The 16,456-nt window shown below is 41.5% G+C and overlaps 1 protein-coding gene across 1 annotated transcript in view; it reads left to right on the top strand.

Moving 5' to 3' along the window:
- Positions 1-16,456, top strand: part of malrd1 (MAM and LDL receptor class A domain containing 1) — a 359,618-nt gene that overhangs the window by 157,618 nt on the left and 185,544 nt on the right. The window contains exons 21-22 of the mRNA XM_073055307.1: positions 4,299-4,455; positions 4,797-4,907. Coding sequence (XP_072911408.1) covers positions 4,299-4,455; positions 4,797-4,907 — 268 coding nt within the window. The remainder of the gene's footprint in view (positions 1-4,298; positions 4,456-4,796; positions 4,908-16,456) is intronic.

Consider the following 16,456-nt stretch of genomic DNA (forward strand, 5'->3'; position numbering starts at 1 on the left):
GTTGGGCTTTGAGCAATACACTAAAGAACTCTGGAAATGGAGCTGGAATGATTGACCTCTGACAGGTATTTTCCTGTGTTCAATGTACAACTCCAACCATTGTAACCCTTGATGCCCATTCATTTCAGCTTTACCAGGGGATGTGGAAGCCCCTCAGTAAAGCTTGCTCTATGGCTGTAAAGAAGTCAGGAGTAAGTAGTTTTGGTGAACCTCAGAGTGGGCTTTGATGAGCAAGTCCTTTGCCAACACCATCTATTGTGCTATGCTTGAGAGTACACTGACTGAATGATAATAAACTAGATTGGATATGTCCTGCTTCTTTGTGAAGAGGTCATACAGGACTTTTCCACATTACTGTGTTTTAATTGAATGGAACAGTTCAGTCAGGGTCTGTAGCTACGACACCTGTTTGTGATTTTCACTAGCTGGGATGATACCTGGTCCTATAGCCTTGGCTGTATTTGGTTCCCCTAGATAATTCTTTATGCTGCATGGAATAAAGCGATTTAGCCAAAATTGGCTTCTGTCATGGTAGGGATCTTGACAGGAAGCCAAGATGGATTATCTATTTGCACTTCTGGTTCAACACCTTGCAAATCTTCGGCCTGATCTTTTATATTTATGTAAGAAGATTTCTATAGGAAAGCATTTCAACTAACGGTGCAGTGATGTCACAAGGAAATTTGAAAATGTGATGTTCCATCTGACCTCCTGTGAGCTTCAATGATGACAAACTAATAGTTTAAATGGTGCAGATAGCAGCCTTACAATTTTTATCTGTGATGCACCATCAATAACTTACTCTGAGACGTAAAGGCGAGATATCGGCTTTTATTGATTGGAAGAAGGAACAAGCAGTGGTTGACCACCATACTACATCCTGGAGACTGAGAGGCCGGGCTCGGACCTCAATCGCCTTTATACAGGGGTCTGTGGGAGGAGCCACAGGAGCAGTCAGCAGGGGGCGTGTCCAGACAGGTATATGTAGTTCACCACAGTCTGCTGACAAATTGTTGTGCTTACATGACATTTCTGATTGTTTCTCCGCCCTCATTTATTCTTGTTATTTCAGCTGCTTCTGATTCCTGTTGCAAGTTAGAAATGTGCAGTACACAGAAATTTTGCTTGCCTAGCCTCAGTGACTTTCCTTTTCTAATTTCTCCAAGGAATCAACTTAACTGTTAGATGAGACCTCGGCTGCACAGAACAGCATAGCAGTAGCTGCTCTCCACTGAGAGTGGGGGACGTTTGCAGAGGTGCTATCAGCTAAGGTTATTAAGCACATACTGTATCACAGATGAGGTACACTTAAATTTATTATTGCTTTGAGAACCTCTATTATATCATTTTGTCTTATAAGAAAACAAGGGAAGCATTCAGTATCATACGTTGTTCACTAATATAAAAAGAATATCAATTTGCATAGATAGGACAGTGTACGTAAGCCATAGGGTTAACAACAGATAGATGAATGGTTACAGTAATCCAGCATGTGCCTTGGTGAAATTGCACATTTAGAATTCTATTTGCTGTGTGTACTAATACAGCTGTTGCAGAAATGGAGGTCGGTGTTTACATTGTGTGATTCACAATAAGGTGGGCAACAGGGAGCTTGGAAAAATCTTTATGGAATCTGGAACACTGCAAATTATACCACAGCGTTTTTCCACACTGGCCTTCAGGGAAACACAGTATGTTTTCCAAACCTTTTGATAATGTTTCTAATACATTTTGAAAGGGATCATTCATCTCATAAATCTATTGAAGTTCTTTTGTTGAAATAGTCTTTCAAAACTTTCTTTGTGAAGTCAAACAAAGTGCATCTACACTTCCATTATCTCTGCCAATTGCAGCAGTAGCTAATACAATAATAACAGTAGGAACTGGAGTTATTATCGAGTATGCAGCTAATATAAATCCTAATTTATAAATTGAATGGTTATATAATAATAGTCATAGAGTAATAGAGCACAGAAATGCAACCTTCATGACCAAATGCACAGGAACTAGTCCCAGCGCCACACCTTTGATCCACATCCCTTGAAACCTCTCCTATTCATGAAGCTGTCCAAATGTCTTTTTAATATTTTTATTGTACTTGTTTCAGTCACTTTCTCTGGCAGCTTGTTCCATCTAACCACAACCCTTTGTGTGAAGAAGTTGCCTCTCAGTTCCATTTCAGATCTTCCCCCTCTTATCTTAAATCTGATTCATCTTCCTTGGAAACAAGACAGCATTCAATCATGCCATCTACGTATGTCCCTCCTGATTTACATGTGTTTATAACATCACACTTCAGTCTCTTATTCTCAAATTAATAAAGTTCTAGCCTGCTCAAACTCTCTTAGTTAGTAAATTAGTTTATTATGTCACATGTACTGAGGTAGATGAGAACCCTCAGTTTTTCATGCCATCCATACATGTCATGTCATCACATCAGTGACCAAGGTATCACAAGGGAAAAGCAATAACAGAATGCAGAATGTGGTGTTGCAGTTATAGAGAATTTGCAATGCAGTCAGACAACAAAGCCAAGGTAGACTGTGAGGTCCAGAGTCCATTCAATGGCTTTATAACAATGAGCTTGAAGCTATCCTTGGACTTACAGGCTTTTATATCTTCAACCTTCGGCCTGATGGAAGAGCACTTTGAGTACATTGGCCGTTTTAATGAGGCAGCGAGAAATGTCATATAGAGTTCGTGGAGGGAAGGCTGGTTTTTGTGATGTACTGAGCTATGTCTACAGCTCTCAACAGTTTCTTGCATTCATGGGCAGAGCAGTTGTGATGCATCCAGACAAGATGTCTTCCATTATGCATCATTAAAAATTGCTGGCATCAATGGGGACATGCTAAATTACTTTAGCCTCCTTCGCAAATAGAGGTACAGGTGTTCCTTCTTGATCATTGCATTTAAATGTTTGGATCCGGACAGGAAATTGGGAACTTGAAGCCCTCAGCCCTCTTGATGTAAACAGGAGTACATGCACCACCATTGAAATCAATGTTTTGTTTTGCTCACTTTGAAGGAAAGGTTGTTATCATGACAGCATGCCTTTAAGCTCTCTATCTCCTTTCTGCATTCTAAATCATTGTTACTTAAAATTTGACCCACTGCATGGTGTCAGCTGAGATCTGTAGATAGAAGTAGAGAAGAACAGGGTTGTGTATTCATGAGTGTATAGTAAATAAAGTATGGGGCTGAGAATGCAGTCTTGTGGAGCACAAGTATTGAAGGTAATCATAGTGGAGGTACTGCTGTCAATCCTTATTGATTGTGATCTGTTTATTAGGAAGCCAAAGATTCAGCTGCAGGGGGAAGTGTTGAGTCCCAGGTCAGGGAGTTTGCAGTGAGTTTGCTTGGAATTATAGTATAGAACATAAAGCTGTAGTCAATAAGCAGTAATCAGACATACAGTAGGCCTCTTTATTATCCATATGCTCCAGAGCAGAATGTAGGGCCATTGAGATGGCATCCACTATAGACCTGTTTTGATTAGTGGGCTGAGAGTGTTTGGGAGGCTGAAGTCAATGTGAACTATGACCAGCCTCTTGAAACCCTTCATCATGGTGGATGTTAGAACCACAGAACAGTAGTCATTAAAGTATGTTACCTTTATTTTGGTACCAAGAAGATACTGGTCTTCTTAAAGCAAGTGGAACCTCCGATTGAAGTGGAAAAAGGTTAAGAAAATTCTAAAAAAATCTCCAACAGCTGTTCTGCACATGATCTAAGGATACAGCTCGGAACTCCATCCAAGCCAGATGATCTCTGTGGGTTCACTCTCCGGAGTCATGCCCTCAAGTTCTGGCAGCATCCTCGTAAACTTTTACTTTCACCCTTTCCAGTTTCATTACATTTTTTTCTATAGCAAAATAACAACACTAGCCACATCTTGTATAACTACAGCATAATTTTCCAACTCCTATACCCTGACTGATGAAGATCAGCATGCCAAACACTTTCTTCACCACCCAGTCTAACACTGATGCCACTATATAATTATACTCCTCAGTCCCTCTGCAACATTCCCCAGGCCCTCCATTTTCTATTAAAGTCCTAGCCTTGTTATTTTCCCAAAATGCAACAGCTTATGCTTAACTGCATTTGCCATTCCTCTGCCCACTTAACTATCTGATCGAGATCCGCCGAGCTCAGAGTGCTGTAAGAAGGAGGTATAATACATCAACTGTATTGGATACCAGAATTATTGAACAATTGGCATGTACTTTAACATATATGACAAAGGCTGAAAGATTTGAATAAGCCAACTTTAAACACTTAACTTACCCTTGCAGGGGCACAGAACAAGGCTGGTACCTTTATGCTGATAGTTCAAATGGGAAATTTGGACACTCAGCTGACATCTTCACTCCTGAAATCTCTCTTACTGGCCCAAAGTGTAAATTGGTCTTTTGGTATCACATGAGTGGAGTTACCATTGGATCATTACAGGTAATACTTTTCTTAGTGTTGAACCTATTCTTTTTATCAGTAAAATTTCTAGATTACAACACAGTTGCTCTTAAATGTAATTCTTAAACATAGAAATCTAGAATTGGTTGCTTTTTTGTTAAAAATTAAGATTCATTTCATTAACTTAAACAAGTTTAGTCAATTTTTAACAGCATGCATTTTTGGATGCCTTAAATATTCAATTCTGAAAGAATTATTCATCTTCAATTTCTCAAAAAATTATTTGACACTAAACAATATTTAGTTATTGATTTCATTCCTTTAAAGATTCTACAAATTCAGATCCTTGTGGCACTGATTGCAATTTTGTTTTCATTAAGGTCTTCATCAAATTTGACAACTCTACACAGCTACTCTGGTCACAAAGTGGTAGCCAGGGTAACCTTTGGAGGCGGGGAGAAATATTTCTTGGTGTTCAGTCTCATTTTCAGGTTTGCCCCTTTTGCTTTTAACTATCTACTATAATACAGTGATGTTTAAAATGTGCATGCTGGTTGAAGGAGAAAAATATCCTCCAATTGAAGATTGGGCTCTGTGAGCACTTTGGGCACCGTATCTGAGGAAGAATGAGCTGGTCTTGGAGAGGGTCCAAATAAGGTTCACAAAAATGCCAGAAATGAAAGGAGGACATTAGATGTCTATAGGCTGGTTCAGAAAGATGAAGAGGATCTTTCTGAAATCTATCGGATTCTGAAAGGCTCTGATGGGATATTTCCATTAGTAGGAAAGTCTACGATCTGAGTGCACAGCCTCATAATAAAGGGATCTCCCTTCAAAATTGAAATGGGAAGGAATCTCTTCAAACAGGAGGTGGAGAATCTGTGGAACTTGTTACCACAAAGGGCTGTGGTAACTAAGTCACTGTGTGTACTTAGGACAGAAATTGATAAGTTTCTGATTGGTAAAGAGGATAAGGGTTAACGAGGATTAGTTAAGAGAGAGCCTAGGACCAGAAGGCATAAGGCAGAATAAAAGAACATCCCTTTAGAATAGGGGGAATTTCCTTAGCTACAGAGTGGTGAATCTGTGATATTCATTGCCATGGAAGACTCTGGAAGCCAATTCATTAGGTATATTTAAAGCAGACGTGTATATGTTCTTGATTAGTTACCGTATCAAAGCATATGGGAAGAAGGCAAGAGAATGAGGTTGACAGGAAATAATATTTTAGCTATGATGGAATGGCAAGGCAGACTCAATGGGATGAATAACCCAATAATCTCCTATGACTTATGGACTTACAAGGAGGATGGGGGAATTGGGGTTGAAAAAATAAAGCAGCCATGATTAAATGGTAGAGCAGATTCATTTGGCAGAATAGTCTAATTCTGCTCCTGTGTCTTATCGTCTAACTTCTTCAGGAAATCACATGAGATTCCAAATGAATATGGATGCTGGAAATCTAAATTGCAAACTTTTTGTTTTATTTTGTTTGGAAGACCCTTCTATTGTAGCTTGAATAATTAATCCTGTTTGCCTTTCAGTAGGTGCTGACTGACCTGCTGAGTATTTCAAGCATTTTCTGTTCTCTTCCCATGAGAATCCACATGTGCATAAATATCTCTTCTCTCAGTAATATTGCCTGTCAACAATACTGTTCTGCTTAACTACTAAGATTCAAAAGTCAGTAAACAATAAAACAATTACTTAGCCACTTTATTTGTCAAATTAGAAGCTGAAGACTCTGAGAGAATATAATGAAGAGACCAGCTACGATTTAAACTTTGGTCATTTAAATATTACAAATTTTGATGCATTAGATATAAATCTATTAGACAGACGTACAAAGTAGTAACTTAATAAAGCTAATGTGAAGACTGAATGAAAGTGGTCAGAAAAGGATTATGGAATAATTTAAACTGTATTCAAATGATCAAATACTTAATTATTACAATCATAGGAAGCCACACAAATCTGGGTTGGTTCTTCAAAGAGTAATTTAGTGAGTGCCTCTTTGTTGTACTTTTCCCAGATCCTTGGATTTTATTTCTTTCAAATATTCATCTAATTCTTTTTTGCAGGCTGTTATTAAGACAGCATTCACCACCTAACCAAGCAGTGCATTCCAAATTGTAGCTTTCATGAGCTCACCTCTGCTTTGTACTACATTGTGCCACAATTATTGTGCTTGCGGTCATGGGAAAGAATTTTCCTCTGTATAGTCTATCCTGACCCTGCGTGATCTTCTGTCGTATTTCCTCTTATGCTATCTAATATATGGAGACTAACGCATGTTTCTCTAGCCTAATAACCTGATTATAATGTGTAACCTTTCTATCACAATCTCTGCAAAACCCATATGTCCTTCCTGAATTATGATGTTCAGAATTGGAAACAATAATCTGTCTGAAATCAAACCTGTGCTTAAGTGATTTGTGTTACTTGCTGGCTTCTCACATGCCACACTCATCTGCAGTGACATCTTTGTTAAACTGCCCTAACACTTTATAAGATTTGAAAACAACATTTTCAAAGATTATCTTTTCCATCCACTATGAAAATTATACCTTTTGACATGTATTATCTCTTTCCTTTCTTTATATGAAGATATATCTCTCCATAGGTTTCAACATTAAAATTTAGCTGAAATGGTTCACATTTCATTTATATGTGACCTAAAGGACTCTCTCTACTTATCTGTCAGCAGCAAGCAAGTGTTGTGCACTATACAGGCAATCGTTTAGGTGTATTTTGAGTTATCGTCACTCATTCTTGTTAACTGCTTGCTCTGTTATTCAGTGAGTTTGTTCTTTTCTCGTCATTTGAAAGTGTTAGGTCATACCTAGAGTATATGTTAACATGGGTGCTATTACTCTAATCATTTTCCAAGGGATCTATTTTTATTGGTGAGCCTTACTTACCCTATTTCATCACTGAGGAGTCACAGACATTTACGATGTTCTTCATACCTCATCTGCTTAAATGTCCAGTGGATATTTTTTTAACAATTTTCTTTGAATTGGAAGCTCTGGCAGTAAGAATATCTGAATTATAATCAAAAATAATTTCTCCTTCCATTAGCTGAACTCAACAATCCCTTTATAGCATGCCCACCATCCATTTAGTTGCCTCATATACTTTTCCATGAGCATTTGACTGTTTTCTTTAATTTCTTTCAATATTTTTATTAATTTTCATCTAGAAGAATACAGGGTACATGAGGATATATATTATGAATAAAAAATAGAATAGTACCAAATACATTATATTTAAATCACACTTGCAATCACAGTACCCCATATTCATAATCAAACAGGTACATTAATTAAATTGTAATTTAAATTGTAATAGTTCTATTATTTAAAAAATCTAAACCCACTACCAAAGTCGAAGCTGTTTGGTAAAGAAAGAAAGATGGAAAAAAGTCCTTATCACATAGTGACTTATGTTATTAGCCAACATCTGTACTTTAACACCGACTCTTTTGATTGAAGTTGCCAGATATATTGCTGAAACAAACTAAGAGCTTAATTAAAGACACGAGGAAGTCTGCAGATGCTAGAAGTCCAAAGCAACACACACAAAATGCTAGAGGAACTCTACAGGTCATGCACCATCGATGGAAATGAATAAATAGAGAATGTTTCAGGCCAAGACCCTTCTTAAGATGAAAACATTATGATTTATTTGTATCCAAATTGTTTTAATTGCCCTTGATTCTTCTTCCTCATCATTTTATTGCGTTAGAAAAAACACCATCTATGCCTAATACCAGGTGTGAACATTCATCTCTCTGTATTCTTCCTCCCCATACTCCAGTTCGCCAAGGCCTCCTCATCTCTCAGCACCATTCTCACTAATCTTCTGCTTATCCAGATACCCAGTGCAAAGTGGCCTGCACTTGTTAAGTATGAAGAGGCAGATAGTGGTGATAAAAAGATGCCATTAACAGTTTCTAGCTGTAAATATAGCTTGTCTATGTGGAAAACCTGCTACAATATTCTAACTACCAAAACACAATGGTGCTCTTGTACACAAGTCATTTACAAATATACATAATAAGGTCATAGAGGTGCAATTAGAATGTTGGACTTTGCAATGTACAAATTTCAGATTAGGTTAACTGTACAATGTTAAAATGTACAAATTTCAGATTAACTTAATCAAGACAGATTAAGTTTTACAACAATTGTAAAAGGCCCTGGTGACCTGTCACATGAAATTGTCAGGAAATGTAGAGTAGTCTTGACCCAAAAGCAGAGCCACAGAGATGATTCGACAGGAATTTGGGTGAGAGCTTCCAGGCATCAACAATGGTTGGCCTGGCAACTTTAGGCATGGTTATCAGTTAGGATATCCCTCCAGGCGCTCCTCCAAGCATTACAATAGCTGCAAACCAAAGCCCTGGCAGAAGGTACCTCCAGCGTGAACTCTTCTGCAGGGAACAATGGGTGTGGTAGCCATGAATCACCTAAAGTGAAACATACCTGTGGCAGAACAGGTGTGTAGGTTTTGGAACAGCTTGGCAGATGCTTCTTCCATGTGATAGGGTTAGAGGCATCAAAGCATTGCACAATCTCCTCCACTTACTGATTGGCTTAATGTTAGCCTGCAAATGATAGCCAAGCTCACTGAGGTGCAGAGGTAGCTGAAACGTGTCAGAATTAGGAGTTAAATTGTAGTATCCAGCTCGACACAATGTCCTGAAGCAAGCCATGGAGAAGAACTACATGCTGGAGAACCAGGTTTGCAGTCTCAGTGGCTGATGGAAGCTTCCAGAAGGCAATTAAGTGGGACACCTTGTCGAAACATTCCAGCACTGTCAGAATCAACATCTGAAGATGACAAACCCATGAAAGAAAACCATAGTGATAAAGGACCCAGGTGTCAATGGGCCAGAGGACCCCCGGTTGGAGGAATTGGACTGGAAGCACTGAGGACAGGCTGTGACAAACTGACCTACATCTATGATCATGATGGCCCACCAAAACAGGCATCACAGAAAATCCAGAGTCCATCGTCCACCTGGATGGCCTAATAGGGGGAATGGAGCAGGCCCACTGGAGTGCATCAGACGGCACAGCTGCTGGGATGTACCTGTCAGGGGAGTTGGCTGGAGCAGGCTCTTGCTGTAGCACCCAATGGAGCTGGTTCTCAAGGTCCCAGGTGATTAGGGTCAGACTCTGGGAGGGTGGAATGATGGGCTGATTGTCAGTCTCTGTTTCAGCTGGCTCAAACGGAAGTAACAGGGCATCCGTCTTTGTGTTCTTGGATCCCGAAGTAGGTAAGTGATGGTGAAGTTGCATTGTTTGAAGAAGAGGGTCTACTAAGCCTAAAGTTAGCAGGTCTGTTTTATGGATATGTCTCAAGGTCGGGAAAGACTCTGTGCTTTCCATCAGCCAAAGTTTCCACTCCTCCAAGGATCATTTAATGTCACCTACTCCAGAAGGGTGCTGTGTAGGGTTGAAATTATGTCAGAAGAGGGCAAAAAGGGTGCTGTGTAGGGTTGAAATTATGTCAGAAGAGGGCAGAAAGGTGTGCCTTCCCATCCAGTCCATAGGTTCAGTAGAGAGTCCAAGGAGAAACATGTCTGCTGTGCCAGAATCCACCAGAGTTCCTGTGCCTGCAAAGCCGGAGTGCAGAGGAGGACAGGAAGAGTGAGATGGGCTATTGTGCTGGAACGAGGGGCTGGAGAGAGCTCATCCCTACTTGGAGACCGCCATATCCCAGATGCCGTGGGCATTTGATGCATTTGTGGTAGGCTGCTTCGCAGTAGCTGCACAAGTTGTCTCTCCACCAACACTCACACCCTTAGGGGAGGAAGGGAACTTTCCCCAGCTGCATGTGTTCTGGAGGTTAGGTGAGGAGGGTCTTGAAAGCTGAAATGTCCTGGGAACAGAACTGGGGTCCTGGCTGATGATCTGGAGAAAAGATGCTTGTCAATACAAAGAGCCAGCGTAATGAGGCTTTCAAAGTCGGTGGGCATCTCCTGGGTAGACAGAGCATCTTTTCAGATCTCTGAGATACCGTGATGGTAATGGGCCAGTAGCTCTTCTGCATTCTAGCTTCACTGTGCCACAAGAGTCCAGAATTCCATAATATATTCCAGAATGGAGCATGAGCCTAGATACAGGTGAAGTATCCATACCACTACCGGGGTGGTCAAAAACCCAGCACATCTCAGTTGTGAAACTCTCAAATTTGTTGCAAATGGGGGGTTTATTGTCCCAGCTTGCAGTGGCCCAGTCAAATGACAGATGAGGAAATCGATCTTAGATTGTTTTATAGAATACAGAGGCAGCCGGAACTCAAACTGTAGAAAGCACTGGGACAGAAGGTTGTGTCATTGAGTTGGATCATAGAAGTGTTTGGCTGCGGGGAGGAGGTTGACCACTGTGGAGTTGTTGCACTGAGGTGGTGAGTTGACGCTTTTGTGCTGCTTCTGGATTGTATACTTGTGTCGGCAGACTATTTACTCCAGGTGAGCATACTCTGCTGGGTTAATCGATGGTTCACTCATTCTGTCAGGAAATGGAAAGGGGACTTGACCCAAAAAGAGCTGATTCAGCAGTAACCAATAACTTTAATACTAGACAGAAAAGTAACAAGCCCAAAGGACCACAAACCAAGAGAGAACAGAAGCTAAGTACAATGAGAAGCTGGTTGAGGTCAATTTGTTCGATGAGTGAAAATGAACTGTGGATGAGAACTGGGGTTAAATAGGCTGCAGGTGGTAAGGACTGGAATGAGCAGCTGGTGAATCCCAAAACCATAAGACATAGGAGCAGAATAAGGCCATTCAGTCCATCAAGTCTGCTCCACCACTCCATCGTGGCTGATCCCGGATCCCACTCAACCCCATACACCTGCTTCTCACCATATCCTTTGGTGCCATGACCGATCAGGAAACTATCAACTTCTGCCACAATATACCCACAGACTTGACATCCAGTGCAGTCTATGGCAGAGCATTCCACAAAGTAACTATTTTCTGGCTCAAAAAATTCCTCCTTGCCTCTGTTCTAAAAGATCGCCTTTCAATTTTGAGGCCATGCCCACTAGTTCTGGATACCCCCACTACAGGAAAAATACTCTCCACAGCCACATTATCTAGTCCTTTCAACATTCAGTGGGTTTCAATGAGAACCACACACCCCTGGCATTATTTAGAATTCCAGTGAGTCCAGGCCCAAAACTGCCAAGCACTCCTCATAAGTTAACCCCTTCATTCCTGGAATCATCCTCGTGAAATCCTCCAGACTCTTTCCAATAACAACACATCCTTTTTGGGATATGGGCCCCAAAATTGTTGACAATACTCCAAGTATGGCCTGACTAGTGTCTTATAAAGTCTCAGCATTAGCTCCTTGCTTTTATATTGTGACGCTCTGGGTTGGGGTGTGATCGACGACCCGCTCCTACATTTCTAATGACCTGTACTGTTTATTGTTCTTGTGTTAAAATGCTTTTGGGAGATTATGGTAAAAAGTTCCAGTTCATTTATTGTTACATTTTAGCTTAGGTTATACAGTATTTGCTTGTGTGTTTGTGGGTCACCCTGACTGTAACGGGGGTGTGTGATGCTCACCTTCCCCGCCTGTGTGAGACTGGTTGGGTTCACTCTCCAGGTCATGGTACTTGGTCTGGTCTGTGTTTATCACAATAAAAATTGTTGTTGAGTTAAAGAGCTTCCTCCTCTGTCATTATGGATCAAATGCTTGAGACAATATTCTACTTTCCTCGAAATAAATGTCAACATTGTACTTGCCTTCTTTACCACAGACTCAACTTGTAAATTAAATGCATTATCATACATTGCCCAACACTGTATTCAATCTGCCACTTTTTTGCCCAATCTTCCAATTTGTCTAAGCCGTGCTGCAATTGAATTGCTTCCTCAACACTACCTATGCCTCCAACCATCTTCGTATCATCCGCAAACTTTGCCACAAGGCAATCAATTCCATTATCCAAATCATGGACAAACAATGTGAAAAGAAGCAGTCCAAATACTAACCCCTGAGGAAAACCACTAGTCACTGGCAGCCAATCAGTACAGGCTTCCTTTATCCCGCTCACTGCCTCCTGGCTGTCAGCCATTCCTCTATCTATGCCTGTAGACTTCCTGTAACATCATAGGAATTCATCTTGTTAAGCAGCCGCATGTGTGGCACCTTATCAAATGCCCTCTGAAGGTCCAAGTAAATGACATCCACTGCCTGTACTTTGTCCACTCTGCTTGTAACTTCCTCAAAGAACTCTAACAGATTTATCAAGCAAGATTTCCCTTCACAGAAAACATGCTGACTTGGACTTATTTTATCATTTGTCTCCAAGCAGCCTGAAACCTCATCCTTAATTATAACAACAATTTTCCAACCACTGAGGTTAGGCTAACTGGTCTATTATTTCCTTTCTTTGGCCTTCCTTCCTTCTTAAGGAGCAGAGTGACATTTAGCTGGTTAGAGACCGGCAGGGGTATGAAGAAGAGTGGGGTGACATTTAGCTGGTTAGAGACCGGCAGGGGTATGAAGAAGAGTGGGGTGACATTTAGCTGGTTAGAGACCGGCAGGGGTATGAAGAAGAGTGGGGTGACATTTAGCTGGTTAGAGACCGGCAGGGGTATGAAGAAAAGTGGGGTGACATTTAGCTGGTTAGAGACCGGCAGGGGTATTAAGAAGAGTGACGTGGCATTTACCTGGTTAGAGACCGGCAGGGGTATTAAGAAGAGTGGCGTGGCATTTAGCTGGTTAGAGACCGGCAGGGGTATGACGAAGAGTTGGGTGACATTTAGCTGGTTAGAGACCGGCAGGGGTATGAAGAAGAGTGGGGTGACATTTATCTGGTTAGAGACCGGCAGGGGTATGAAGAAGACTGGGGTGTCATTTGGCTGGTTAGAGACCGGCAGGGGTATTAAGAAGAGTGGCGTGGCATTTAGCTGGTTAGAGACCGGCAGGGGTATGACGAAGAGTTGGGTGACATTTAGCTGGTTAGAGACCGGCAGGGGTATGAAGAAGAGTGGGGTGACATTTATCTGGTTAGAGACCGGCAGGGGTATGAAGAAGACTGGGGTGACATTTAGCTGGTTAGAGACCGGCAGGGGTATGAAGTAGAGTGGGTGACATTTAGCTGGTTAGAGACCGGCAGGGGTATGAAGAAGACTGGGGTGTCATTTGGCTGGTTAGAGACCGGCAGGGGTATGAAGAAGAGTGGGGTGACATTTAGCTGGTTAGATACCGGCAGGGGTATGAAGAAGATTGGGGTGACATTTAGCTGGTTAGAGACCGGCAGGGGTTTGAAGAAGAGTGGAGTGATATTTAGCTCATTAGAGACCGGCAGGGGTATGAAGAAGAATGGGATGACATTTTGCTGGTTAGAGACAGGCAGGGGTATTAAGAAGAGTGGCGTGGCATTTAGCTGGTTAGAGACCGGCAGGGGTATGAAGAAGAGTGGGGTGACATTTAACTGTTTGGAGACCGGCAGGGGTATGAAGAAGAGTGGAGTGACATTTAGCTCGTTAGAGACCGGCAGGGGCCTTCCGAAACAGTGCTGGATCTCTTACTGCTGGAATCTGGAGCCAGATGCTGTTCAACCTCCAGAATTTTGTTTATTGTTTGAGGAGGTACTAGACTTGTCCCAGGAATGGCAGGTTTGCTATATGAGTAAAGTAGGCCTGCACTCTATGGAATTTTGAAGAAAAATATAGAGTACAGCTCATGAACAGGCCATTCATCAATGATGTCTGTGCTGATCAGGTTACCCCTCCCTTCCCTGCATATTCTTACATCTACCAGTTCTGAAATGCCATTATCTCACCTGCTTCCGCTACTAGCCCAACGGCTCATTCCAGTTACCTACCACTCTCTGTGTAAAACAAAACAAGCATGCACATCTCCCTTAAACTTTACCTCTCTAACTTGTGTATGAAATCTCGTGCTTGACATTTTTATCCTGAAAACAAGATTCTGAATGACTACCCTATCTGAGGCTCTAATAACTTTATAAACATCTATCCGATTTCTCCTCAGCCTCTGATGCTCCAGAGCAAATAACCCAAGACTCTGCAAACTTTCCTTATCGGTGACACCCTCCAGTCCAGGCAGCATCCTGGTAAACCTCTTTTGCACCCTCTCCACAGTCTCCTCATCCTTCTTTTAATTATGTGGCCGGAAAAATTGCACACTGTAGTCCAAGAGCAGACTAAATCTTCAGTTCCCGGACCTGTGAAGTCAATCAAGCCACACAGTTCGGTACCACCCTATCAACCATGAACTATTGTTATCCGAACCCTGTAAAAAGCATCCTGCCTGGATGCACAGCTACTTGATATGGAAGCTGCTCAGCTTGTGACCTCAATAAGTTACAGAGAAGTGTGGAAGCAGCTTCCCCTCCATGGATACTGCCTCCATAAAGAGGTCAGGATAATAAAGACCCTTCTCTCCAAGATATTCTCTCTTCTTCCATGTCCCATTGGGCAGAAGATGCAAAAGCATGAAAGCACATACTAAAAGGATCAACGGTGGCTTCAGTCCCACTGTTATCAGACCCTTGAATGGACTTCATACAATAGTCTACCTCAATCCCCACAATTTACCTCTGAATGATCTTGCACTTTATCATTTACCTGAACTGCAATCTTTCCGTAGCTTTTACACTTTATTCTGCATTGGTTTTTGTTTTTATCTTATTCTAGCTCAATGCACTGTGTAATGATATGATCTGTAGAAACAGTATTCAAGTCAAGCTTTTCATTGTATCTTTGTCCAATGACAATAATAGTCCAAAACCAAAACCAATATCTACTTATATGCCTACTTTCAGGGAGTTATGAAATAGCCCCCCAAATCTCTCTGTAAGTCAATGTGGTTAAGAGCCCTGCCATTAATTGCATTCTTTACCCTTACATTTCTTCTCCCAAAGTGCAACACCTGACATTTCAACACAGCTTACAAGATGCAAGATACATTATTCGAGATTGTTTAATGTCATTTCCAATACACAACTGTAAAGGAGAACAAAATAATTGTTACTCAATAGGCTTCAATAGGTACTTAATGTTAGAAAAATGTCTACAATATACATCCTGAAATTTTTCTTCTTCACAAACATCCACAAAAACAGAGTGCCCTGAAGAATGAATGATAGTTAAATGTTAGAACCCAAAAGCCCCCCCGCCAACTCCCTCCTCCCACGCATAAGCAGCAGCAAAGCAATGACCCCCCCCCCCCCTCCCTCACCAGCATAAAAGTATTGGCACCTCCCACCAAACACTCAAGCATGTAGCAAAGCTTCAATAAAAACACATTCTTGCAGAACCCCAAAGATGACTCGTTCACCCGGTATTCGACATACCACAGGCTCTCTCTCCCCCTAATAAGGGACAAAGGGTGTCTCTGTTTCACAGCGAGAGGGGAGGCATAACAAAGCAATTTGCCAATTTATGGTGTTAAAAGCCAGTTGCATTGCATTTTCTGAGCTCTGTGCCCAAAGAACTTGGGTCCCTGGGCACACAGCCAGCAGCCAGCTCACTGCTTTTGATCTTTCGTGTACTCCCACGACACATCAGGTGGCAGCACCGGCCTCAATTCAGCCCATCTCCAGAGCCACGAAAATCTGGCACCACGTCCTTAGCATATTGAAAAGCGGCCGGTCATGAGGCCCTAGGAGCAGGTCCCATTTCCGCAAAGAACCAAAGTCAGTGTGTAACTCAGGGTCTTCAAAAGAATCTTGAACGGGGAAAAAAAGAGCTATCAAAGATAGAAATAGAGCTGTTTCTGAAGATGCAAGCAAAGGAGTTGCCATTAGGTGCCATCATCCTCCAAAGCTCCACTCACTACTGATTTGATAGAGCACAAAAAAACACAATATGATAAAGAATACAATAATAAAAATAAACAATAAATCTGCATTCATCGCGATAGCTTGCATACATAGATTGATTATATGTCCATAAATTGACACTAGGCACAGGAGTGTCTGTACAGAAGAAGACACTGAGAGGAAATGCTAAATTATTGGTGTGGGGGTTGTAGAGGGATGG

Source organism: Hemitrygon akajei, chromosome 8, assembly GCF_048418815.1.
Source record: "Hemitrygon akajei chromosome 8, sHemAka1.3, whole genome shotgun sequence".
NCBI classification, from domain to species: Eukaryota; Metazoa; Chordata; class Chondrichthyes; order Myliobatiformes; family Dasyatidae; genus Hemitrygon; species Hemitrygon akajei.